General features: G+C 51.4%; 1 protein-coding gene across 1 annotated transcript in view; it reads left to right on the top strand.

The window, feature by feature from the left end:
- Positions 1-1,276: 1,276 nt before the first annotated feature.
- LOC106592112 (CWF19 like cell cycle control factor 1) overlaps positions 1,277-25,403 on the top strand; it is a gene marked incomplete at its 5' end in the record, with an annotated part of 41,556 nt that continues 17,429 nt past the window's right edge. Inside the window, 8 exon segments of the mRNA XM_045712576.1 lie at positions 1,277-1,378; positions 3,653-3,867; positions 8,409-8,524; positions 9,304-9,388; positions 12,781-12,915; positions 19,521-19,710; positions 20,070-20,149; positions 20,272-20,481. Of these exon segments, the coding sequence (XP_045568532.1) occupies positions 1,277-1,378; positions 3,653-3,867; positions 8,409-8,524; positions 9,304-9,388; positions 12,781-12,915; positions 19,521-19,710; positions 20,070-20,149; positions 20,272-20,481 (1,133 nt within the window).

Here is a 25,403-nt window from a genome sequence, read left to right as displayed (position 1 = left end):
TAGGAACGGCATTGTGGGTCTGGAGTTAGGAACGGCATTGTGGGTCTGGAGTTAGGAACGGCATTGTGGGTCTGGAGTTGTGAACGGCATTGTTGGTCTGGAGTTGTGAACGGCATTGTTGGTCTGGAGTTGTGAACGGCATTGTGGGTCTGGAGTTAGGAACGGCATTGTGGGTCTGGAACGGCATTGTGGGTCTGGAGTTATGAACGGCATTGTGGGTCTGGAGTTAGGAGTTAGGAACGGCATTGTGGGTCTGGAGTTAGGAGTTAGGAACGGCATTGTGGGTCAGGAGTTAGGAACGGCATTGTGGGTCAGGAGTTAGGAACGGCATTGTGGGTCTGGAGTTATGAACTGCATTGTGGGTCTGGAGTTAGGAGTTATGAACTGCATTGTGGGTCTGGAGTTAGGAGTTATGAACTGCATTGTGGGTCTGGAGTTAGGAGTTATGAACTGCATTGTGGGTCAGGAGTTAGGAGCTATGAACTGCATTGTGGGTCAGGAGTTAGGAGTTATGAACTGCATTGTGGGTCAGGAGTTAGGAGTTATGAACTGCATTGTGGGTCAGGAGTTATGAACTGCATTGTGGGTCAGGAGTTATGAACTGCATTGTGGGTCAGGAGTTATGAACTGCATTGTGGGTCTGGAGTTATGAACTGCATTGTGGGTCTGGAGTTATGAACTGCATTGTGGCTCTGGAGTTATGAACTGCATTGTGGGTCTGGAGTTAGGAGTTATGAACTGCATTGTGGGTCTGGAGTTATGAACTGCATTGTGGGTCAGGAGTTAGGAGTTATGAACTGCATTGTGGGTCAGGAGTTAGGAGCTATGAACTGCATTGTGGGTCTGGAGTTAGGAGCTATGAACTGCATTGTGGGTCAGGAGTTATGAACTGCTTTGTGGGTCAGGAGTTAGGAGCTATGAACTGCATTGTGGGTCTGGAGTTAGGAACGGCATTGTGGGTCTGGAGTTAGGAACGGCATTGTGGGTCTGGAGTTAGGAACGGCATTGTGGGTCAGGAGTTAGGAGTTATGAACGGCATTGTGGGTATGGAGTTATGAACTGCATTGTGGGTCAGGAGTTAGGAGTTATGAACTGCATTGTGGGTATGGAGTTATGAACTGCATTGTGGGTCTGGAGTTATGAACTGCATTGTAGGTATGGAGTTATGAACTGCATTGTGGGTATGGAGTTATGAACTGCATTGTGGGTATGGAGTTAGGAGTTATGAACTGCATTGTGGGTCTGGAGCGACATTGTCTTGACTTGGTTGTTGCAGCTCCCATCCACACCTACATCCTGGGAGCAGCCAGCCAGGAAACCACCCGCTTCTTCCCCAGTGCTGACGGCTGTGAGCTGGCTGACAACATCACCTACCTGGGTAAGAGTAGGCTCTGACCCCTGACCCCTGAGTAGACTGACATCACCTACCTGGATAAGAGTAGGCTCTGACCCCTGACCCCTGAGTAGACTGACATCACCTACCTGGGTAAGAGTAGGCTCTGACCCCTGACCCCTGAGTAGACTGACATCACCCTGGGGCGGCAGGGTAGCCTAGTGGTTAGAGCGTTGGACTAGTAACCAGCAGCGTAGCCTAGTGGTTAGAGCGTTGGACTAGTAACCAGCAGGTAGCCTAGTGGTTAGAGCGTTGGACTAGTAACCAGCAGGTAGCCTAGTGGTTAGAGCGTTGGACTAGTAACCAGCAGCGTAGCCTAGTGGTTAGAGCGTTGGACTAGTAACCAGCAGCGTAGCCTAGTGGTTAGAGCGTTGGACTAGTAACCAGCAGGGTAGCCTAGTGGTTAGAGCGTTGGACTAGTAACCAGCAGGTAGCCTAGTGGTTAGAGCGTTGGACTAGTAACCAGCAGGGTAGCCTAGTGGTTAGAGCGTTGGACTAGTAACCAGCATCGTAGCCTAGTGGTTAGAGCGTTGGACTAGTAACCAGCAGGTAGCCTAGTGGTTAGAGCGTTGGACTAGTAACCAGCAGGTAGCCTAGTGGTTAGAGCGTTGGACTAGTAACCAGCAGGTAGCCTAGTGGTTAGAGCGTTGGACTAGTAACCAGCAGGTAGCCTAGTGGTTAGAGCGTTGGACTAGTAACCAGCAGGTAGCCTAGTGGTTAGAGCGTTGGACTAGTAACCAGCAGCGTAGCCTAGTGGTTAGAGCGTTGGACTAGTAACCAGCAGCGTAGCCTAGTGGTTAGAGCGTTGGACTAGTAACCAGCAGGGTAGCCTAGTGGTTAGAGCGTTGGACTAGTAACCAGCAGGTAGCCTAGTGGTTAGAGCGTTGGACTAGTAACCAGCAGGGTAGCCTAGTGGTTAGAGCGTTGGACTAGTAACCAGCAGCGTAGCCTAGTGGTTAGAGCGTTGGACTAGTAACCAGCAGGTAGCCTAGTGGTTAGAGCGTTGGACTAGTAACCAGCAGGTAGCCTAGTGGTTAGAGCGTTGGACTAGTAACCAGCAGGTAGCCTAGTGGTTAGAGCGTTGGACTAGTAACCAGCAGGTAGCCTAGTGGTTAGAGCGTTGGACTAGTAACCAGCAGGTAGCCTAGTGGTTAGAGCGTTGGACTAGTAACCAGCAGGTAGCCTAGTGGTTAGAGCGTTGGACTAGTAAACGAAAGGTTGCAAGTTCAAATCCCCCGAGCTGACAAGGTGCAAATCTGTCGTTCTGCCCCCTGAACAAGGCAGTTAACCCACTGTTCCCCGGTAGGCCGTCATTGAAAATAAGAATTTGTTCTTAACTGACTTGCCTGGTTAAATAAAGATAAAATAAAATAGGACTCTGACCCCTGACCCCTGAGTAGACTGACATCACCTACCTGGGTAAGAATAGGCTCTGACCCCTGACCCCTAACCCTAACCCTACCTGGGTAATAATAGACTCTGACCTCTGACCCCTAACCCTAACCCTACCTGGGTAATAATAGACTCTGACCCCTGACCCTAACCCTACCTGGGTAATAATAGACTCTGACCCCTAACCCTACCTGGGTAAGAATAGACTCTGACCCCTGACCCCTGACCCTAACCCTACCTGGGTAATAATAGACTCTGACCTCTGACCCCTAACCCTAACCCTACCTGGGTAATAATAGACTCTGACCCCTGACCGTAACCCTACCTGGGTAATAATAGACTCTGAACCCTAACCCTACCTGGGTAAGAATAGGCTCTGACCCCTAACCCTACCTGGGTAATAATAGACTCTGACCCCTGACCTCTGACCCTACCTGGGTAATAATAGGCTCTGACCCCTGACCCCTGACCCTAACCCTACCTGGGTAATAATAGACTCTGACCCCTGACCCCTAACCCTACCTGGGTAATAATAGACTCTGACCCCTGACCCTACCTGGGTAATAATAGACTCTGACCCCTGACCTCTAACCCTACCTGGGTAATAATAGACTCTGACCCCTGACCTCTGACCCCTGACCCCTAACCCTAACCCTACCTGGGTAATAATAGACTCTGACCCCTGACCCCTAACCCTACCTGGGTAATAATAGACTCTGACCCCTGACCTCTGACCCCTGACCCCTAACCCTACCTGGGTAATAATAGACTCTGACCCCTGACCTCTGACCCCTGCGTAATACCGCTCTGTATTTCCACTGCTGTTCCCAGGCTTGATCTTGATCTCTCTCTCGCTGTGTGTGTCAGGTCGTCGAGGTGTTTTCTCCGGGGCGTCAGGCCTGCAGATAGCGTATGTGAGTGGTCGTGAAGGACGTCTGGACCCGACTCCAGCTCACTGCTTCTCTCCTGAAGACCTCCATCAGCTGGTGGAGCCGCTGATCAACAACAACCAGTTCAGAGGAGTGGACATCCTGCTGACGTCACAGTGGCCCCGCGGAGTCTGGCAGTACGCCAACAGCCCCGTAAGACACGCTGTCCTCTTGTCTGTCCTCTGTCTGACCCAACTGTCCTCTTGTCTGTCCGACCCAACTGTCCTCTTGTCTGACCGACCCAACTGTCCTCTTGTCTGTCCCACCCAACTGTCCTCTTGTCTGACCGACCCAACTGTCCTCTTGTCTGACCGACCCAACTGTCCTCTTGTCTGACCCACCCAACTGTCCTCTTGTCTGTCACAACTGTCCTCTTGTCTGTCCGACCCAACTGTCCTCTTGTCTGTCCGACCCAACTGTCCTCTGTCTGACCCAACTGTCCTCTTGTCTGTCTGACCCAACTGTCCTCTTGTCTGACCGACCCAACTGTCCTCTTGTCTGACCGACCCAACTGTCCTCTTGTCTGTCCGACCCAACTGTCCTCTTGTCTGTCCGACCCAACTGTCCTCTTGTCTGACCGACCCAACTGTCCTCTTGTCTGACCGACCCAACTGTCCTCTTGTCTGTCCCAACTGTCCTCTTGTCTGACCCAACTGTCCTCTTGTCTGACCGACCCAAGTGTCCTCTTGTCTGTCCCAACTGTCCTCTTGTCTGACCGACCCAACTGTCCTCTTGTCTGTCCTCTGTCTGTCCCAACTGTCCTCTTGTCTGTCCCAACTGTCCTCTTGTCTGTCCCCTGTCTGTCACAACTGTCCTCTTGTCTGTCCGACCCAACTGTCCTCTTGTCTGACCCACCCAACTGTCCTCTTGTCTGACCGACCCAACTGTCCTCTTGTCTGACCGACCCAACTGTCCTCTTGTCTGACCCACCCAACTGTCCTCTTGTCTGACCGACCCAACTGTCCTCTTGTCTGTCCGACCCAACTGTCCTCTTGTCTGACCCACCCAACTGTCCTCTTGTCTGTCCGACCCAACTGTCCTCTTGTCTGACCGACCCAACTGTCCTCTTGTCTGACCGACCCAACTGTCCTCTTGTCTGTCCCAACTGTCCTCTTGTCTGTCCTCTGTCTGTCCCAACTGTCCTCTTGTCTGACCGACCCAACTGTCCTCTTGTCTGTCTGACCCAACTGTCCTCTTGTCTGTCCTCTGTCTGTCCCAACTGTCCTCTTGTCCGACCCACCCAACTGTCCTCTTGTCTGTCCGACCCAACTGTCCTCTTGTCTGTCCGACCCAACTGTCCTCTTGTCTGTCCGACCCAACTGTCCTCTTGTCTGACCCACCCAACTGTCCTCTTGTCTGACCGACCCAACTGTCCTCTTGTCTGTCCGACCCAACTGTCCTCTTGTCTGACCGACCCAACTGTCCTCTTGTCTGACCGACCCAACTGTCCTCTTGTCTGACCCAACTGTCCTCTTGTCTGTCCGACCCAACTGTCCTCTTGTCTGTCCCAACTGTCCTCTTGTCTGACCGACCCAACTGTCCTCTTGTCTGTCCCAACTGTCCTCTTGTCTGACCGACCCAACTGTCCTCTGTCTGACCCAACTGTCCTCTTGTCTGTCCTCTGTCTGTCCCAACTGTCCTCTTGTCTGTCCGACCCAACTGTCCTCTCGTCTGACCGACCCAACTGTCCTCTTGTCTGACCGACCCAACTGTCCTCTCGTCTGACCGACCCAACTGTCCTCTTGTCTGTCCGACCCAACTGTCCTCTTGTCTGACCGACCCAACTGTCCTCTTGTCTGACCGACCCAACTGTCCTCTTGTCTGACCGACCCAACTGTCCTCTTGTCTGTCCGACCCAACTGTCCTCTTGTCTGTCCGACCCAACTGTCCTCTTGTCTGACCGACCAACTGTCCTCTTGTCTGTCCCAACTGTCCTCTTGTCTGTCCTCTGTCTGTCCCAACTGTCCTCTTGTCTGTCCGACCCAACTGTCCTCTTGTCTGACCGACCCAACTGTCCTCTTGTCTGACCGACCCAACTGTCCTCTTGTCTGTCCCAACTGTCCTCTTGTCTGTCCTCTGTCTGTCCCAACTGTCCTCTTGTCTGACCGACCCAACTGTCCTCTTGTCTGTCTGACCCAACTGTCCTCTTGTCTGTCCTCTGTCTGTCCCAACTGTCCTCTTGTCTGACCCACCCAACTGTCCTCTTGTCTGTCCGACCCAACTGTCCTCTTGTCTGTCCGACCCAACTGTCCTCTTGTCTGTCCGACCCAACTGTCCTCTTGTCTGTCCGACCCAACTGTCCTCTTGTCTGACCCACCCAACTGTCCTCTTGTCTGACCGACCCAACTGTCCTCTTGTCTGTCCGACCCAACTGTCCTCTTGTCTGACCGACCCAACTGTCCTCTTGTCTGACCGACCCAACTGTCCTCTTGTCTGACCCAACTGTCCTCTTGTCTGTCCGACCCAACTGTCCTCTTGTCTGTCCCAACTGTCCTCTTGTCTGACCGACCCAACTGTCCTCTTGTCTGTCCCAACTGTCCTCTTGTCTGACCGACCCAACTGTCCTCTGTCTGACCCAACTGTCCTCTTGTCTGTCCTCTGTCTGTCCCAACTGTCCTCTTGTCTGTCCGACCCAACTGTCCTCTCGTCTGACCGACCCAACTGTCCTCTTGTCTGACCGACCCAACTGTCCTCTCGTCTGACCGACCCAACTGTCCTCTTGTCTGTCCGACCCAACTGTCCTCTTGTCTGACCGACCCAACTGTCCTCTTGTCTGACCGACCCAACTGTCCTCTTGTCTGACCGACCCAACTGTCCTCTTGTCTGTCCGACCCAACTGTCCTCTTGTCTGTCCGACCCAACTGTCCTCTTGTCTGACCGACCCAACTGTCCTCTTGTCTGTCCCAACTGTCCTCTTGTCTGTCCTCTGTCTGTCCCAACTGTCCTCTTGTCTGTCCTCTTGTCTGACCGACCCAACTGTCCTCTTGTCTGTCCTCTGTCTGTCCCAACTGTCCTCTTGTCTGACCCACCCAACTGTCCTCTTGTCTGACCGACCCAACTGTCCTCTTGTCTGTCCGACCCAACTGTCCTCTTGTCTGACCGACCCAACTGTCCTCTTGTCTGACCGACCCAACTGTCCTCTTGTCTGACCCAACTGTCCTCTTGTCTGTCCCAACTGTCCTCTTGTCTGACCGACCCAACTGTCCTCTTGTCTGTCCCAACTGTCCTCTTGTCTGACCGACCCAACTGTCCTCTGTCTGACCCAACTGTCCTCTTGTCTGTCCTCTGTCTGTCCCAACTGTCCTCTTGTCTGTCCGACCCAACTGTCCTCTTGTCTGTCCGACCCAACTGTCCTCTTGTCTGACCGACCCAACTGTCCTCTTGTCTGACCGACCCAACTGTCCTCTTGTCTGTCCTCTGTCCGACCCAACTGTCCTCTTGTCTGTCCGACCCAACTGTCCTCTTGTCTGACCGACCCAACTGTCCTCTTGTCTGTCCTCTGTCCGACCCAACTGTCCTCTTGTCTGTCCGACCCAACTGTCCTCTTGTCTGACCGACCCAACTGTCCTCTTGTCTGTCCGACCCAACTGTCCTCTTGTCTGACCGACCCAACTGTCCTCTTGTCTGACCCAACTGTCCTCTTGTCTGACCGACCCAACTGTCCTCTTGTCTGACCGACCCAACTGTCCTCTTGTCTGTCCGACCCAACTGTCCTCTTGTCTGACCGACCCAACTGTCCTCTTGTCTGTCCTCTGTCTGTCCCAACTGTCCTCTTGTCTGACCGACCCAACTGTCCTCTTGTCTGACCCAACTGTCCTCTTGTCTGACCGACCCAACTGTCCTCTTGTCTGTCCTCTGTCTGTCCCAACTGTCCTCTTGTCTGTCCGACCCAACTGTCCTCTTGTCTGACCGACCCAACTGTCCTCTTGTCTGACCGACCCAACTGTCCTCTTGTCTGACCGACCCAACTGTCCTCTTGTCTGACCGACCCAACTGTCCTCTTGTCTGACCGACCCAACTGTCCTCTTGTCTGACCGACCCAACTGTCCTCTTGTCTGACCCACCCAACTGTCCTCTTGTCTGACCGACCCAACTGTCCTCTTGTCTGACCGACCCAACTGTCCTCTTGTCTGACCGACCCAACTGTCCTCTTGTCTGACCGACCCAACTGTCCTCTTGTCTGACCGACCCAACTGTCCTCTTGTCTGACCGACCCAACTGTCCTCTTGTCTGACCCACCCAACTGTCCTCTCGTCTGACCGACCCAACTGTCCTCTCGTCTGACCGACCCAACTGTCCTCTTGTCTGTCCCAACTGTCCTCTTGTCTGTCCGACCCAACTGTCCTCTTGTCTGTCTGACCCAACGAACGGCATTGTGGGTCTGGAGTTAGGGCTGGGCGATATGGCCAAATTCTCATATCCCGATTATAGAACATTTTCTGTAAATTCAATGAATCAATAGTTGATGTAAAATGACCACATGTAAAAACCTATTTCTTATTCCATTTGGAATTAAACTCAACTAATTAAAGGTCATATTTGGTTACTTATCCTTTTCTATAGAACCTTTTGTGCAAATGTTTAATGAAGCATGTAACAAAATATAAAATATTAAGGAATAAAATCTAAAAAGGTAAATAGAATAAAAACTTCAGCTATAGTTGTAAACAAAATAAATGTATGTTTTGTTTCAGGAAGTGAACACTAAGTTGTGTGGAACGAGCTCCATCTCCCAGCTGGCCTACAAGCTGAAGCCCCGATACCACTTCGCTGCTGTAGAGGGAGTTCACTATGAGAGACGACCTTACAGGTACACACACACACACACACACACACACACACACACACACACACACACACACACACACACACACACCACCGTAATACCACTTCGCTGCTGTAGAGGGAGTTCACTATGAGAGACGACCTTACAGGTACACACACACACACACACACACACACACACACACACACACACACACACACTACCGTAATACCACTTCGCTGCTGTAGAGGGAGTTCACTATGAGAGACGACCTTACAGGTACACACACACACACACCTATCACACACACACACACACACACACACACACACACACACACACACACACACACACACACACACACACACACACTACCGTAATACCACTTCGCTGCTGTAGAGGGAGTTCACTATGAGAGACGACCTTACAGGTACACACACACACACACACACACACACACACACACACACACACACACACACACACACACACACACACACACTACCGTAATACCACTTCGCTGCTGTAGAGGGAGTTCACTATGAGAGACGACCTTACAGGTACACACACACACACACACACACACACACACACACACACACACACACACACACACACACACACACACTACCATAATACCACTTTGCTGCAGTAGAGGGAGTTAACGTGTGTGTGTGTGTGTGTGTGTGTGTGTGTGTGTGTGTGTGTGTGTGTGTGTGTGTGTGTGTGTGTGTGTGTGTGTGTGTGTGTTGTGTGTGTGTGTGTGTGTGTGTGTGTGTGTTGTGTGTGTGTGTGTGTGTGTGTGTGTGTGTGTGTGTGTGTAGAAATCATGTTGTTCTTCAGGAGAACACTCAGCACGTCAGCAGATTCATCGCCCTGGCAACCGTCAACAACCCAGAGAAGAGAAAGGTGATGTCACTGGCCACTCCCCTCTCTACTGGCCACTCCCCTCTCGACTGGCCACTCCCCTCTCTACTGGCCACTCCCCTCTCTACTGGCCACTCCCCTCTCTACTGGCCACTCCCCTCTCTACTGGCCACTCCCCTCTCTACTGGCCACTCCCCTCTCGACTGACCACTCCCCTCTCTACTGGCCACTCCCCTCTCTACTGGCCACTCCCCTCTCTACTGGCCACTCCCCTCTCGACTGACCACTCCCCTCTCGACTGACCACTCCCCTCTCTACTGGCCACTCCCCTCTCTACTGGCCACTCCCCTCTCTGTGTTGGAGGATGTTATTGGCCACTCCCCTCTCTACTGGCCACTCCCCTCTCTGTGTTGGAGGATGTTATTGGCCACTCCCCTCTCTACTGGCCACTCCCCTCTCTGTGTTGGAGGATGTTATTGGCCACTGGCAGCTTCATTAAATAGTACCTGCAAAACACCAGAGTTCCTCTGTCCAGTGTTTTTCCGGTACTATTTAATGAAGCTGCCAGTTGAGGACTTGTGAGGCGTCTGTTTCTCAAACTAGACACTCTAATGTTCTTGTCCTCTTGCTCAGTTGTGCACCGGGGCCTCCCACTCCTCTTTCTATTCTGGTTAGAGCCAGTTTGCGCTGTTCTGTGAAGGGAGGAGTACACAGCGTTGTACGAGATCTTCAGTTTCTTGGTAATTTCTTGCGTGGAATAGCCTTAATTTCTCAGAACAAGAATAGACTTGACGAGTTTCAGAAGAAAGTTCTTTGTTTCTGGCCATTTTGAGCCTGTAATCGAACCCACAAATGCTGACGCTCCAGATACTCAACTAGTCTATTGAAGGCCAGTTTTATTGCTTCTTTAATCAGGACAACAGTTTTCAGCTGTGCTAACATAATTGCAAAACGTGGATTAGTGTGCTAACATAATCCAAACGTGGATTAGCTAACACAACGTGCCATTGGAGCACAGGACTGATGGTTGCTGATAATGGGCCTATGTAGATATTCCATTAAAAATCAGCCGTTTCCAGCTATAATAGTCATTTACAACATTAACAACGTCTCCACTGTATTTCTGATCAATTTGATGATATTTTAATAGACAAATGTTGCTTTTCTTTCAAAAACAAGGACATTTCTAAGTGACCCCAAACTTTTGAAAGGTATTGTACATCAGAACCTCTAGTACCAGGATGTATTGTAACTGTCTCTCTCTCTCTCTCTCTCTAGTACCAGGATGTATTGTAACTGTCTCTCTCTCTCTCTCTAGTACCAGGATGTATTGTAACTGTCTCTCTCTCTAGTACCAGGATGTATTGTAACTGTCTCTCTCTCTAGTACCAGGATGTATTGTAACTGTCTCTCTCTCTAGTACCAGGATGTATTGTAACTGTCTCTCTCTCTCTCTCTCTCTAGTACCAGGATGTATTGTAACTGTCTCTCTCTCTCTCTCTAGTACCAGGATGTATTGTAACTGTCTCTCTCTCTCTCTCTCTAGTACCAGGGTGTATTGTAACTGTCTCTCTCTCTAGTACCAGGATGTATTGTAACTGTCTCTCTCTCTAGTACCGGGATGTATTGTAACTGTCTCTCTCTCTAGTACCGGGATGTATTGTAACTGTCTCTCTCTCTAGTACCAGGATGTATTGTAACTGTCTCTCTCTCTCTAGTACCAGGATGTATTGTAACTGTCTCTCTCTCTCTAGTACCAGGATGTATTGTAACTGTCTCTCTCTCTCTCTCTAGTACCAGGATGTATTGTAACTGTCTCTCTCTCTCTCTCTCTCTAGTACCAGGATGTAGTGTAACTGTCTCTCTCTCTCTCTCTCTCTAGTACCAGGATGTAGTGTAACTGTCTGTCTCTCTCTCTCTAGTACCAGGATGTATTGTAACTGTCTGTCTCTCTCTCTCTAGTACCAGGATGTATTGTAACTGTCTCTCTCTCTCTCTCTAGTACCAGGATGTATTGTAACTGTCTCTCTCTCTCTCTCTAGTACCAGGATGTATTGTAACTGTCTCTCTCTCTCTCTAGTACCAGGATGTATTGTAACTGTCTCTCTCTCTCTCTCTAGTACCAGGATGTATTGTAACTGTCTCTCTCTCTAGTACCAGGATGTATTGTAACTGTCTCTCTCTCTCTCTAGTACCAGGATGTATTGTAACTGTCTCTCTCTCTCTCTAGTACCAGGATGTATTGTAACTGTCTCTGTCTCTCTCTCTCTCTAGTACCAGGATGTATTGTAACTGTCTCTCTCTCTCTCTCTCTCTCTAGTACCAGGATGTATTGTAACTGTCTCTCTCTCTCTCTCTAGTACCAGGATGTATTGTAACTGTCTCTCTCTCTCTCTAGTACCAGGATGTATTGTAACTGTCTCTCTCTCTCTCTAGTACCAGGATGTATTGTAACTCTCTCTCTCTCTAGTACCAGGATGTATTGTAACTCTCTCTCTCTCTCTCTAGTACCAGGATGTATTGTAACTGTCTCTCTCTCTCTCTCTCTCTCTCTCTAGTACCAGGATGTATTGTAACTGTCTCTCTCTCTCTCTCTAGTACCAGGGTGTATTGTAACTGTCTCTCTCTCTCTCTCTCTCTAGTACCAGGATGTATTGTAACTGTCTCTCTCTCTCTCTCTCTCTAGTACCAGGATGTATTGTAACTGTCTCTCTCTAGTACCAGGATGTATTGTAACTGTCTCTCTCTCTCTCTCTAGTACCAGGATGTATTGTAACTGTCTGTCTCTCTCTCTCTCTCTAGTACCAGGATGTATTGTAACTGTCTGTCTCTCTCTCTCTCTCTCTCTCTCTCTCTAGTACCAGGATGTATTGTAACTGTCTCTCTCTCTCTAGTACCAGGATGTATTGTAACTGTCTCTCTCTCTCTCTAGTACCAGGATGTATTGTAACTGTCTCTCTCTCTCTCTAGTACCAGGATGTATTGTAACTGTCTCTCTCTCTCTCTCTAGTACCAGGATGTATTGTAACTGTCTCTCTCTCTCTCTAGTACCAGGATGTATTGTAACTGTCTCTCTCTCTCTAGTACCAGGATGTATTGTAACTGTCTCTCTCTCTCTCTAGTACCAGGATGTATTGTAACTGTCTCTCTCTCTCTAGTACCAGGATGTATTGTAACTGTCTCTCTCTCTCTCTAGTACCAGGATGTATTGTAACTGTCTCTCTCTAGTACCAGGATGTATTGTAACTGTCTCTCTCTCTCTCTCTCTCTCTAGTACCAGGATGTATTGTAACTGTCTCTCTCTCTCTCTCTCTCTCTAGTACCAGGATGTATTGTAACTGTCTCTCTCTCTCTCTAGTACCAGGATGTATTGTAACTGTCTCTCTCTCTCTCTAGTACCAGGATGTATTGTAACTGTCTCTCTCTCTCTCTAGTACCTGTATGCCTTCAACATTATCCCGATGAAAAGCATGGAGTCATCAGAACTGGTGAAACAGCCTCAGGATGTCACTGAAAACCCTTACAGGAAGATGGTTGGAGAGAATACTCTATCAGACCCTACTGTCCAGGTACACTCACACACACTGTTAGGATCTGAATACCCTTACAGGAGGTCTATCACACCCTACTGTCCAGGTACACTCACACACACTGTTAGGATCTGAATACCCTTACAGGAGGTCTATCAGACCCTACTGTCCAGGTACACTCACACACACTGATATGATCTGAATACCCTTACAGGAGGTCTATCACACCCTACTGTCCAGGTACACTCACACACACTGTTAGGATCTGAATACCCTTACAGGAGGTCTATCACACCCTACTGTCCAGGTACACTCACACACACTGTTAGGATCTGAATACCCTTACAGGAGGTCTATCAGACCCTACTGTCCAGGTACACTCACACGCACTGTTAGGATCTGAATACCCTTACAGGAGGTCTATCAGACCCTACTGTCCAGGTACACTCACACACACTGTTAGGATCTGAATACCCTTACAGGAGGTCTATCAGACCCTACTGTCCAGGTACACTCACACACACTGTTAGGATCTGAATACCCTTACAGGAGGTCTATCAGACCCTACTGTCCAGGTACACTCACACGCACTGTTAGGATCTGAATACCCTTACAGGAGGTCTATCAGACCCTACTGTCCAGGTACACTCACACGCACTGTTAGGATCTGAATACCCTTACAGGAGGTCTATCAGACCCTACTGTCCAGGTACACTCACACACACTGTTAGGATCTGAATACCCTTACAGGAGGTCTATCAGACCCTACTGTCCAGGTACACTCACACACACTGATAGGATCTGAATACCCTTACAGGAGGTCTATCAGACCCTACTGTCCAGGTACACTCACACACACTGATAGGATCTGAATACCCTTACAGGAGGTCTATCAGACCCTACTGTCCAGGTACACTCACACACACTGATAGGATCTGAATACCCTTACAGGAGGTCTATCAGACCCTACTGTCCAGGTACACTCACACACACTGATAGGATCTGAATACCCTTACAGGAGGTCTATCAGACCCTACTGTCCAGGTACACTCACACACACTGATAGGATCTGAATACCCTTACAGGAGGTCTATCAGACCCTACTGTCCAGGTACACTCACACACACTGTTAGGATCTGAATACCCTTACAGGAGGTCTATCAGACCCTACTGTCCAGGTACACTCACACACACTGATAGGATCTGAATACCCTTACAGGAGGTCTATCAGACCCTACTGTCCAGGTACACTCACACACACTGATAGGATCTGAATACCCTTACAGGAGGTCTATCAGACCCTACTGTCCAGGTACACTCACACACACTGATAGGATCTGAATACCCTTACAGGAGGTCTATCAGACCCTACTGTCCAGGTACACTCACACACACTGATAGGATCTGAATACCCTTACAGGAGGTCTATCAGACCCTACTGTCCAGGTACACTCACACACACTGATAGGATCTGAATACCCTTACAGGAGGTCTATCAGACCCTACTGTCCAGGTACACTCACACACACTGTTAGGATCTGAAAACCTCTCAGGGTTTGGAGAAATGCTCCATGCTAAATAAAGGCCAACAACTAAGATGCTTGTGTATGTGGACACCCCTTCAAATTATTGGATTCTCCTATTTCGGCCACATTTGTTGCTGACGTGTATAAAATCGAGCACACGGCCATGCAATCTCCATAGACTAATATCGGCGGTAGAACGGCCTTACTGAAGAGCTCAGTGACTTTCAACGTGGCACCGCCACAGGATCCCACCTTTCCAACAAGTCAGAATGTCAACTTTCTCCGCTGTTAGAGCTGCCCCGGTCGACTGTAAGGGCTGTTATTGTGAAGTCTAGGAGCAGTAATGGCTCAGCCGTGAAGTGGTAGTCCACACTAGCTCACAGAACGGGACCGCCGAGGGGGAACGGGGACCGCCGAGGGGAACGGGACCGCCGAGGGGAACGGGACCGCCGATGGGGAACGGGGACCGCCGATGGGGAACGGGGACCGCCGATGGGGAACGGGGACCGCCGATGGGGAACGGGGACCGCCGATGGGGAACGGGGACCGCCGATGGGGAACGGGGACCGCCGATGGGGAACGGGACCGCCGAGGGGAACGGGACCGCCGAGGGGAACGGGACCGCCCGAGGGGAACGGGACCGCCGAGGGGAACGGGACCGCCGAGGGGAACGGGACCAACGGGGGAACGGGACCAACGGGGGAACGGGACCGCCGAGGGGAACGGGACCGCCGGGGAACGGGACCAACGGGGGGAACGGGACCAACGGGGGGAACGGGACCAACGGGACCGCCGAGGGGGAACGGGACCGCCGAGGGGGAACGGGGACCGCCGAGGGGGATCGGGACCGCCGAGGGGAACGGAACGGCCGAGGGGAACGGGGACCGCCGAGGGGAACGCCGAGGGGAACGGGGAACGCCGAGGGGAACGGGGAACGCCGAGGGGAACGGGTCCGCCGAGAGCTGAAACACGTAGCACGTAAAATCCGTCTGTCCTCGGTTGCAGAACTCACTGAGTTCCAAACTGCCTCTGGAAGCAACGTCGGCACAGGAACTGTTCGTCAGGAACTTCATGAAATGGGTTTCCATGTTTGCTCATTTATAACGCAAAATAAACATATCACATTTACATAAGTATTCAGACCTTTTACTCAGTACTTTGTTGAAGTATCTTTGGCAGAGATTACAGCCTCGAGTCTTCTTGGGTATGACGCTACAAGCTTGGTACACCTGTATTTGGGAAGCCTCTCCCATTCTTCTCTGCAGATCCACTCAAGCTCTGTCAGGTTGGATGGGGAGCGTTGCTGCACAGCTTTTTTCAGGTCTCTCCAGAGATGTTCAAGTCCAGGCTCTGGCTGGGCCCCTCAAGGACATTCAGAGACTTGTCCCGAAGCCACTCCTGAGTTATCTTGGCTGAGTGCTTAGGGTTGTTATCCTGTTGGAAGGTCAACCTTCGCCCCAGTCTGAGGTCCTGAGCGCTCTGGAGCAGGTTTTCATCAAGGATCTCGCTGTACTTTGCTCCGTTCATCTTTGCCTCGATCCTGACTAGTCTCTTAGTCCCTGCTGCTGAAAACTATCCCCACAGCATGATGCTGCCACCATGTTTCACCGTAGGGATGGAGCCAGGTTTCCTCCAGACATGATGCTGCCACCACCATGCTTCACCGTAGGGATGGTGCCAGGTTTCCTCCAGACGTGATGCTGCCACCACCATGCTTCACCGTAGGGATGGTGCCAGGTTTCCTCCAGACGTGATGCTTCCACCATGCTTCACCGTAGGGATGGAGCCAGGTTTCCTCCAGACATGATGCTGCCACCACCATGCTTCACCGTAGGGATGGTGCCAGGTTTCCTCCAGATGTGATGCTTCCACCATGCTTCACCGTAAGGATGGAGCCAGGTTTCCTCCAGACATGATGCTGCCACCACCATGCTTCACCGTAGGGATGGTGCCAGGTTTCCTCCAGACGTGATGCTTCCACCATGCTTCACCGTAGGGATGGTGCCAAGTTTCCTCCAGACGTGATGCTTGGTGTTCAGGCCAAATAGTTGAATCTTGGTTTCGTCAAACCACAGGTCTGAGAGTCTTTAGGTTCCTTTTGGCAAACTCCAAGCGGGCTGTCATGTGCCTTTTACTGAGGAGTGGCTTCCGTCTGGCCACTCTACCATAAAGGCCTGATTGATGGAGTGCTGCAGAGATGGTTGTCCTTCTGAAAGGTTCTCCCATCTCCACAGAGGAACTCTGGAGCTCTGTTAGAGTGACCATCGGGTTCTTGGTCACCTCCCTGACCAAGGTCCTTCTCCCCCGATTGCTCAGTTTGGCCGGGCGGCCAGCTCTAGGAAGAGTCTTGGTGGTTCCAAACTTCTTCCATTTTAGAACGATGGAGGCCACTGTGTTCTTGGGGACCTTCAATACTGCAGAAATGTTTTGGTACCCTTCCCCAGATCTGTGCCTTGACACAATCCTGTCTCGGAGCTCTACGGACAATTCCTTTGACCTCATGGCTACTCCATATTAATGGTCATGATTTTGCAATGAGATTTTGGACGAGCAGGTGTCCACATACTTTTGGTCATGTAGTGTAGAAGGCCAACAACTATAAAATATTGAAAGGTTTGACAGACGGACGGACGGACGGACATGGGAAGACCAACGCTGCCGACCTCAAGGAGGAACATCTCGTTCCCCTCCAGAGGAGGAACATCTCGTTCCCCTCCAGAGGAGGAACATCTCGTCCCCCTCCAGAGGAGGAACATCTCGTTCCCCTCCAGAGGAGGAACATCTCGTTCCCCTCCAGAGGAGGAACATCTCGTCCCCCTCCAGAGGAGGAACATCTCGTCCCCCTCCAGAGGAGGAACATCTCGTCCCCCTCCAGAGGAAATGGCAAATCTAAATAGTCGTCCTGTTTCGTCCTCCCGGTGCCGACGCATCAAGCCAGACCGTGGGGCTGAAATACACATTTAAAACAAGACCTAAGGACACTAATGATCTAAAGGCCAAATTCCAATAAGGAAATAATCATCAGAAAATAGCCTTCTTAAAAACACACACAGCTTTGACAATGCAGACGATAAATATACACTGAGTGGACAAAACATTAGGAACACCTTCCTCATATTGAGTTGCTCCCCCCCCCCTTCAGCCCTCAGAACAGCCTCATTTCATCGGGTCATGGACTCTACAAGGTGTCGAAAGCGTTCCACAGGGATGCTGGTCCATGTTGACTCCAGGGATGCTGGTCCATGTTGACTCCAATGCTTCCCACAGTTGTGTCACGTTGGCTGGATGTCCTTTGGGTGGTGGACGATTGTTAATTCACACGGGAAACTGTTGAGTGTGAGAAACCCAGCAGCTTTGCAGTTCTTGACACAAACCGGTGCGCCTGGCACCTACTACCATATGCTGTTCAAAGGCACTTAAATCTCTTGTCTTGCCCGTTCACCCTCTGAATGGCACACACACACAATCCATGTCTCAATTATCTCAAGACTTAACTTCTATGGGCTAGTGGGAGCGCAAGCGTCCCACCCCTGGTACACCCTATCAACAGCAGGTGAAATATCAAGAGCGCCAAATTTGAAAACAAATGTCATAATTCAAATTTCTCAAACATACAATTATCTTACACCCTTTGAAAGATAAACATCTCCTTAATCTAACCACGTCGTCCGATTATCAAAAAGGCTTTACGGCGAAAGCATAAAGTTAGATTATGTTAGGAGAGTACATTGACAATAGCTGTGTGTAATGTTTTGTCAATGCAAAGACAGGCGTCACCAAAAGCAGAAAACCAGCTAAAATGATGCACTAACCTTTGACAATCTCCATCAGATGACACTCCTAGGACATTATGTTAGACAATGCATGCATTTTTAGTTCTATCAAGTCCATATTTATATCCAAAAACAGCGTTTTACTATGGCATTGATGTTGAGGAAATCGTTTCCCTCCAATAACCACCAGTCAAGCAGCACAACAAATTAAATAATTACTATTCGAAAACATTGGTAAAATATTATATTGTCATTCAAAGAATTATAGATTAACATCTCGTGAACGCAACCGCATTGCCAGATTTAAAAATAACTTTACTGGGAAATCACACTTTGCAATAAACGAGGTGCTATGCTCAGAAAAATAGGCTAGGCGATTCAGGTTAGCGCCATCTTGGAGTCATCTAAAATCAAATATACTATGTAAATAATCCCTTACCTTTAATCATCTTCATCAGAAGGCACTTCCAGGAATCCCAGGTCCATAACAAATGTAGTTTTGTTCGAAAAAGCTCATAATTTATGTCCAAAAAGCTCCGTGTTGTTAGCGCGTCCAGTAGGCTACTCAAAAACATGAACGTCGCCCGCAGAACTTGTCTTCACCAAAGAGGGAGAAAAAAAACATATTTACGTTCGTTCAAACATGTCAAACGTTGTATAGCATAAATCATTAGGGCCTTTTTCAATCAGAACTTCAATAATATTCAAGGCGGACGATTCTCTTTTAAAACGTTTTGGAACGAGAGTACCCAAACATGCACTCGTGCGCCAGAGCAGTATCGGCCATCCGCTTATGACCAAAGTTCCAAGTCTCTTGTTCGGTCAGTTTTCACAGTAGAGACTCAAACCACTTTGTAAAGACTGGTGACATCTAGTGGATGGCGTAGGAAGTGCTCAATGATTAATACGTCCCTGTGTGTTTCAATGGCATAGGCTTAAAAGTAATTCAACACATCAGATATCCACTTCCTGTAAGAATTTGTCTCAGGGTTTTTGCCTGCCATATGAGTTCTGTTATACTTACAGACACCATTCAAACTGTTTTAGAAAATTCAGAGTGTTTTCTCTCCAAATCTGTTAATAATATGCATATCCTAGCTTCTGAGTTGGTGTAGGAGGCAGTTAAAAATGGGCACATATTTTTTTCAAAATTCTCAATACTGCCCCCTAGCCCCAACAGGTTTTAAAAATCCTTCTTTAACATGTCTCCTCCCCTTCATCTACACTGATTTGAAGTGGATTTAACAAGTGACATCAATAAGGGATCATATCTTTCACCTGGATTCAGCTGGTCAGTCTGTCATGGAAAGTGTTGTGAATGTTTTGTGTACTGTATCTCTCTCAGGAGCCTGCATCTCAGTTCTTCTTTGACCTGGGGAAGAAGCAGCGTGGGGGGGGCCGTGGCCAGGGGGGCCGTGGCAGGAAGAGGCCCTCAGACGGAGACGGGCAGAATCAAGGACAGCCGTGGGATCCAGACAGGCAGAGTCAGAGACCGCCCTTTGATCTAGACGGGCCTAAACAACCTCGCAGGCCGCGTGAGTCTCCCTCGCTCTCACAGACTCACCCTCACACACCCTCACACACCCTCACACACCCTCACACACCCTCACACACCTCACACTCCCTCACACTCCCTCCCACACCCTCACACACCCTCCCACACCCTCCCACACCCTCACACACCCTCACACACCCTCACACACCCTCACACTCCCTCACACACCCTCACACACCCTCACACTCCCTCACACACCCTTACACACCCTTACACTCCCTCACACACCCTCACACACCCTCACACACCCTCACACACCCTCACACACCATCTCCCACCCTCGCTGTCTCCCACCCTCTCATGTATGTCTCTCTCTCTCTCTGTGTGTGTCTGGTTCAGCCCAGCCCAGCGGTCCCTGTTGGTTCTGTCTGGCCAGCCCTCAGGTAGAGAAACACCTGGTCATCAGCATTGGTACCCATGTGAGTTTCCACACAATCTGAGTATTACAACTGATAGTAGAAAGAGGTTGTTGTTGTTGTGTGTTTAAAAGGGGCTCTGAAGCCCCCAGTTAACCATTTTGTGTTGATGTATTTTCCCTCAGTGTTACCTGGCTCTAGCTAAGGGCAGTCTGACCCCTCAGCATGTGTTGGTACTGCCCATCGGTCACTACCAGTCAGTAGTGGAACTGAGCTCTGAGGTGGTTAAAGAACTGGACCGATACAAGATGGCTGTCAGGACCTTCTATAAGAGCAAAGGACAGCGCTGTGTTCTGTTTGAGAGGAACTACCACAGCCAACACCTGCAGATACAGGTAGACCAGAATACACTCCACTCTCAGGGGGGCCAGCCCGCCCATTTACGGCTCTGCACTTCCTGCTGAGGAAACATCATTGCAAGTGGGCCTCAAGATCACACCTGAGAAAGATGGGCAGCTAATAGGCTATTCAGAGCTTAATTAGTCCAGGTGGCTGGACTGAAGCCTTTATCAGGAATAAGGCTTAATTAGTCCAGGTGGCTGGACTGAAGCCTTTATCAGGAATAAGGCTTAATTAGTCCAGGTTGCTGGACTGAAGCCTTTATCAGGAATAAGGCTTAATTAGTCCAGGTGGCTGGACTGAAGCCTTTATCAGGAATAAGGCTTAATTAGTCCAGGTGGCTGGACTGAAGCCTTTATCAGGAATAAGGCTTAATTAGTCCAGGTGGCTGGACTGAAGCCTTTATCAGGAATAAGGCTTAATTAGTCCAGGTGGCTGGACTGAAGCCTTTATCAGGAATAAGGCTTAATTAGTCCAGGTGGCTGGACTGAAGCCTTTATCAGGAATAAGGCTTAATTAGTCCAGGTGGCTGGACCGAAGCCTTTATCAGGAATAAGGCTTAATTAGTCCAGGTGGCTGGACTGAAGCCTTTATCAGGAATAAGGCTTAATTAGTCCAGGTGGCTGGACTGAAGCCTTTATCAGGAATAAGGCTTAATTAGTCCAGGTGGCTGGACTGAAGCCTTTATCAGGAATAAGGCTTAATTAGTCCAGGTGGCTGGACTGAAGCCTTTATCAGGAATAAGGCTTAATTAGTCCAGGTGGCTGGACTGAAGCCTTTATCAGGAATAAGGCTTAATTAGTCCAGGTGGCTGGACTGAAGCCTTTATCAGGAATAAGGCTTAATTAGTCCAGGTGGCTGGACTGAAGCCTTTATCAGGAATAAGGCTTAATTAGTCCAGGTGGCTGGACTGAAGCCTTTATCAGGAATAAGGCTTAATTAGTCCAGGTGGCTGGACTGAAGCCTTTATCAGGAATAAGGCTTAATTAGTCCAGGTGGCTGGACTGAAGCCTTTATCAGGAATAAGGCTTAATTAGTCCAGGTGGCTGGACTGAAGCCTTTATCAGGAATAAGGCTTAATTAGTCCAGGTGGCTGGACTGAAGCCTTTATCAGGAATAAGGCTTAATTAGTCCAGGTGGCTGGACTGAAGCCTTTATCAGGAATAAGGCTTAATTAGTCCAGGTGGCTGGACTGAAGCCTTTATCAGGAATAAGGCTTAATTAGTCCAGGTGGCTGGACTGAAGCCTTTATCAGGAATAAGGCTTAATTAGTCCAGGTGGCTGGACTGAAGCCTTTATCAGGAATAAGGCTTAATTAGTCCAGGTGGCTGGACTGAAGCCTTTATCAGGAATAAGGCTTAATTAGTCCAGGTGGCTGGACTGAAGCCTTTATCAGGAATAAGGCTTAATTAGTCCAGGTTGCTGGACTGAAGCCTTTATCAGGAATAAGGCTTAATTAGTCCAGGTGGCTGGACTGAAGCCTTTATCAGGAATAAGGCTTAATTAGTCCAGGTGGCTGGACTGAAGCCTTTATCAGGAATAAGGCTTAATTAGTCCAGGTGGCTGGACTGAAGCCTTTATCAGGAATAAGGCTTAATTAGTCCAGGTGGCTGGACTGAAGCCTTTATCAGGAATAAGGCTTAATTAGTCCAGGTGGCTGGACTGAAGCCTTTATCAGGAATAAGGCTTAATTAGTCCAGGTTGCTGGACTGAAGCCTTTATCAGGAATAAGGCTTAATTAGTCCAGGTGGCTGGACTGAAGCCTTCTACCACATGGAGGTGCAGAAGATGGCCGACACTTCACTATTAGTTTAGTAGGATAGGAACAGAGAGGTAGAACGGCCCTGTAACCGTCTGTCCCTCCCCAGGGAGGAGGTAGAACGGCCCTGTAACCGTCTGTCCCTCCCCAGGGAGGAGGTAGAACGGCCCTGTAACCGTCTGTCCCTCCCCAGGGAGGAGGTAGAACAGCCCTGTAACCGTCTGTCCCTCCCCAGGGAGGAGGTAGAACAGCCCTGTAACCGTCTGTCCCTCCCCAGCCCTGTAACCGTCTGTCCCTCCCCAGGGAGGAGGTAGAACGGCCCTGTAACCGTCTGTCCCTCCCCAGGGAGGAGGTAGAACAGCCCTGTAACCGTCTGTCCCTCCCCAGCCCTGTAACCGTCTGTCCCTCCCCAGGGAGGGAGGTAGAACGGCCCTGTAACCGTCTGTCCCTCCCCAGCCCTGTAACCGTCTGTCCCTCCCCAGGGAGGGAGGTAGACCGGCCCTGTAACCGTCTGTCCCTCCCCAGGGAGGAGGTAGACCGGCCCTGTAACCGTCTGTCCCTCCCCAGGGAGGAGGTAGAACGGCCCTGTAACCGTCTGTCCCTCCCCAGGGAGGAGGTAGAACAGCCCTGTAACCGTCTGTCCCTCCCCAGCCCTGTAACCGTCTGTCCCTCCCCAGGGGAGGGAGGTAGAACGGCCCTGTAACCGTCTGTCCCTCCCCAGCCCTGTAACCGTCTGTCCCTCCCCAGGGAGGGAGGTAGACCGGCCCTGTAACCGTCTGTCCCTCCCCAGGGAGGAGGTAGACCGCCCTGTAACCGTCTGTCCCTCCCCAGGGAGGAGGTAGACCAGCCCTGTAACCGTCTGTCCCTCCCCAGGGAGGAGGTAGAACGGCCCTGTAACCGTCTGTCCCTCCCCAGGGAGGGAGGTAGACCGGCCCTGTAACCGTCTGTCCCTCCCCAGGCAGGTAGAACGGCCCTGTAACCGTCTGTCCCTCCCCAGGGAGGAGGTAGAACAGCCCTGTAACCGTCTGTCCCTCCCCAGGGAGGGAGGTAGACCGGCCCTGTAACCGTCTGTCCCTCCCCAGGGAGGAGGTAGAACGGCCCTGTAACCGTCTGTCCCTCCCCAGGGAGGAGGTAGAACGGCCCTGTAACCGTCTGTCCCTCCCCAGGGAGGAGGTAGACCGGCCCTGTAACCGTCTGTCCCTCCCCAGGGAGGAGGTAGAACGGCCCTGTAACCGTCTGTCCCTCCCCAGGGAGGAGGTAGACCAGCCCTGTAACCGTCTGTCCCTCCCCAGCCCTGTAACCGTCTGTCCCTCCCCAGCCCTGTAACCGTCTGTCCCTCCCCAGCCCTGTAACCATCTGTCCCTCCCCAGGCCTGTAACCGTCTGTCCCTCCCCAGGCCTGTAACCGTCTGTCCCTCCCCAGGCCTGTAACCGTCTGTCCCTCCCCAGGCCTGTAACCGTCTGTCCCTCCCCAGGCCTGTAACCGTCTGTCCCTCCCCAGGCCTGTAACCGTCTGTCCCTCCCCAGGCCTGTAACCGTCTGTCCCTCCCCAGCCCTGTAACCGTCTGTCCCTCCCCAGGCCTGTAACCGTCTGTCCCTCCCCAGGGAGGAGGTAGACCGGCCCTGTAACCGTCTGTCCCTCCCCAGCCCTGTAACCGTCTGTCCCTCCCCAGGGAGGAGCTAGACCGGCCCTGTAACCGTCTGTCCCTCCCCAGGCCTGTAACCGTCTGTCCCTCCCCAGGGAGGAGGTAGACCGGCCCTGTAACCGTCTGTCCCTCCCCAGGGAGGAGGTAGACCGGCCCTGTAACCGTCTGTCCCTCCCCAGCCCTGTAACCGTCTGTCCCTCCCCAGCCCTGTAACCGTCTGTCCCTCCCCAGGCCTGTAACCGTCTGTCCCTCCCCAGCCCTGTAACCGTCTGTCCCTCCCCAGCCCTGTAACCGTCTGTCCCTCCCCAGGCCTGTAACCGTCTGTCCCTCCCCAGGCCTGTAACCGTCTGTCCCTCCCCAGGCCTGTAACCGTCTGTCCCTCCCCAGCCCTGTAACCGTCTGTCCCTCCCCAGGGAGGGAGGTAGAACGGCCCTGTAACCGTCTGTCCCTCCCCAGCCCTGTAACCGTCTGTCCCTCCCCAGGGAGGGAGGTAGAACGGCCCTGTAACCGTCTGTCCCTCCCCAGGGAGGAGGTAGACCGGCCCTGTAACCGTCTGTCCCTCCCCAGGGAGGAGGTAGACCAGCCCTGTAACCGTCTGTCCCTCCCCAGGGAGGGAGGTAGAACGGCCCTGTAACCGTCTGTCCCTCCCCAGGGAGGGAGGTAGACCGGCCCTGTAACCGTCTGTCCCTCCCCAGGCAGGTAGAACGGCCCTGTAACCGTCTGTCCCTCCCCAGGGAGGAGGTAGAACAGCCCTGTAACCGTCTGTCCCTCCCCAGGGAGGGAGGTAGACCGGCCCTGTAACCGTCTGTCCCTCCCCAGGGAGGAGGTAGAACGGCCCTGTAACCGTCTGTCCCTCCCCAGGGAGGAGGTAGAACGGCCCTGTAACCGTCTGTCCCTCCCCAGGGAGGAGGTAGACCGGCCCTGTAACCGTCTGTCCCTCCCCAGGGAGGAGGTAGAACGGCCCTGTAACCGTCTGTCCCTCCCCAGGGAGGAGGTAGACCAGCCCTGTAACCGTCTGTCCCTCCCCAGCCCTGTAACCGTCTGTCCCTCCCCAGCCCTGTAACCGTCTGTCCCTCCCCAGCCCTGTAACCGTCTGTCCCTCCCCAGCCCTGTAACCGTCTGTCCCTCCCCCAGGCCTGTAACCGTCTGTCCCTCCCCAGCCCTGTAACCGTCTGTCCCTCCCCAGGCCTGTAACCGTCTGTCCCTCCCCAGCCCTGTAACCGTCTGTCCCTCCCCAGCCCTGTAACCGTCTGTCCCTCCCCAGGCCTGTAACCGTCTGTCCCTCCCCAGCCCTGTAACCGTCTGTCCCTCCCCAGGCCTGTAACCGTCTGTCCCTCCCCAGCCCTGTAACCGTCTGTCCCTCCCCAGCCCTGTAACCGTCTGTCCCTCCCCAGGCCTGTAACCGTCTGTCCCTCCCCAGGGAGGAGCTAGACCGGCCCTGTAACCGTCTGTCCCTCCCCAGGCCTGTAACCGTCTGTCCCTCCCCAGGCCTGTAACCGTCTGTCCCTCCCCAG

The sequence above is a fragment of the Salmo salar genome, unplaced genomic scaffold (assembly GCF_905237065.1).
Source record: "Salmo salar unplaced genomic scaffold, Ssal_v3.1, whole genome shotgun sequence".
NCBI lineage: Eukaryota > Metazoa > Chordata > Actinopteri > Salmoniformes > Salmonidae > Salmo > Salmo salar.
This window is presented reverse-complemented; position numbering and strand designations above follow the sequence as displayed.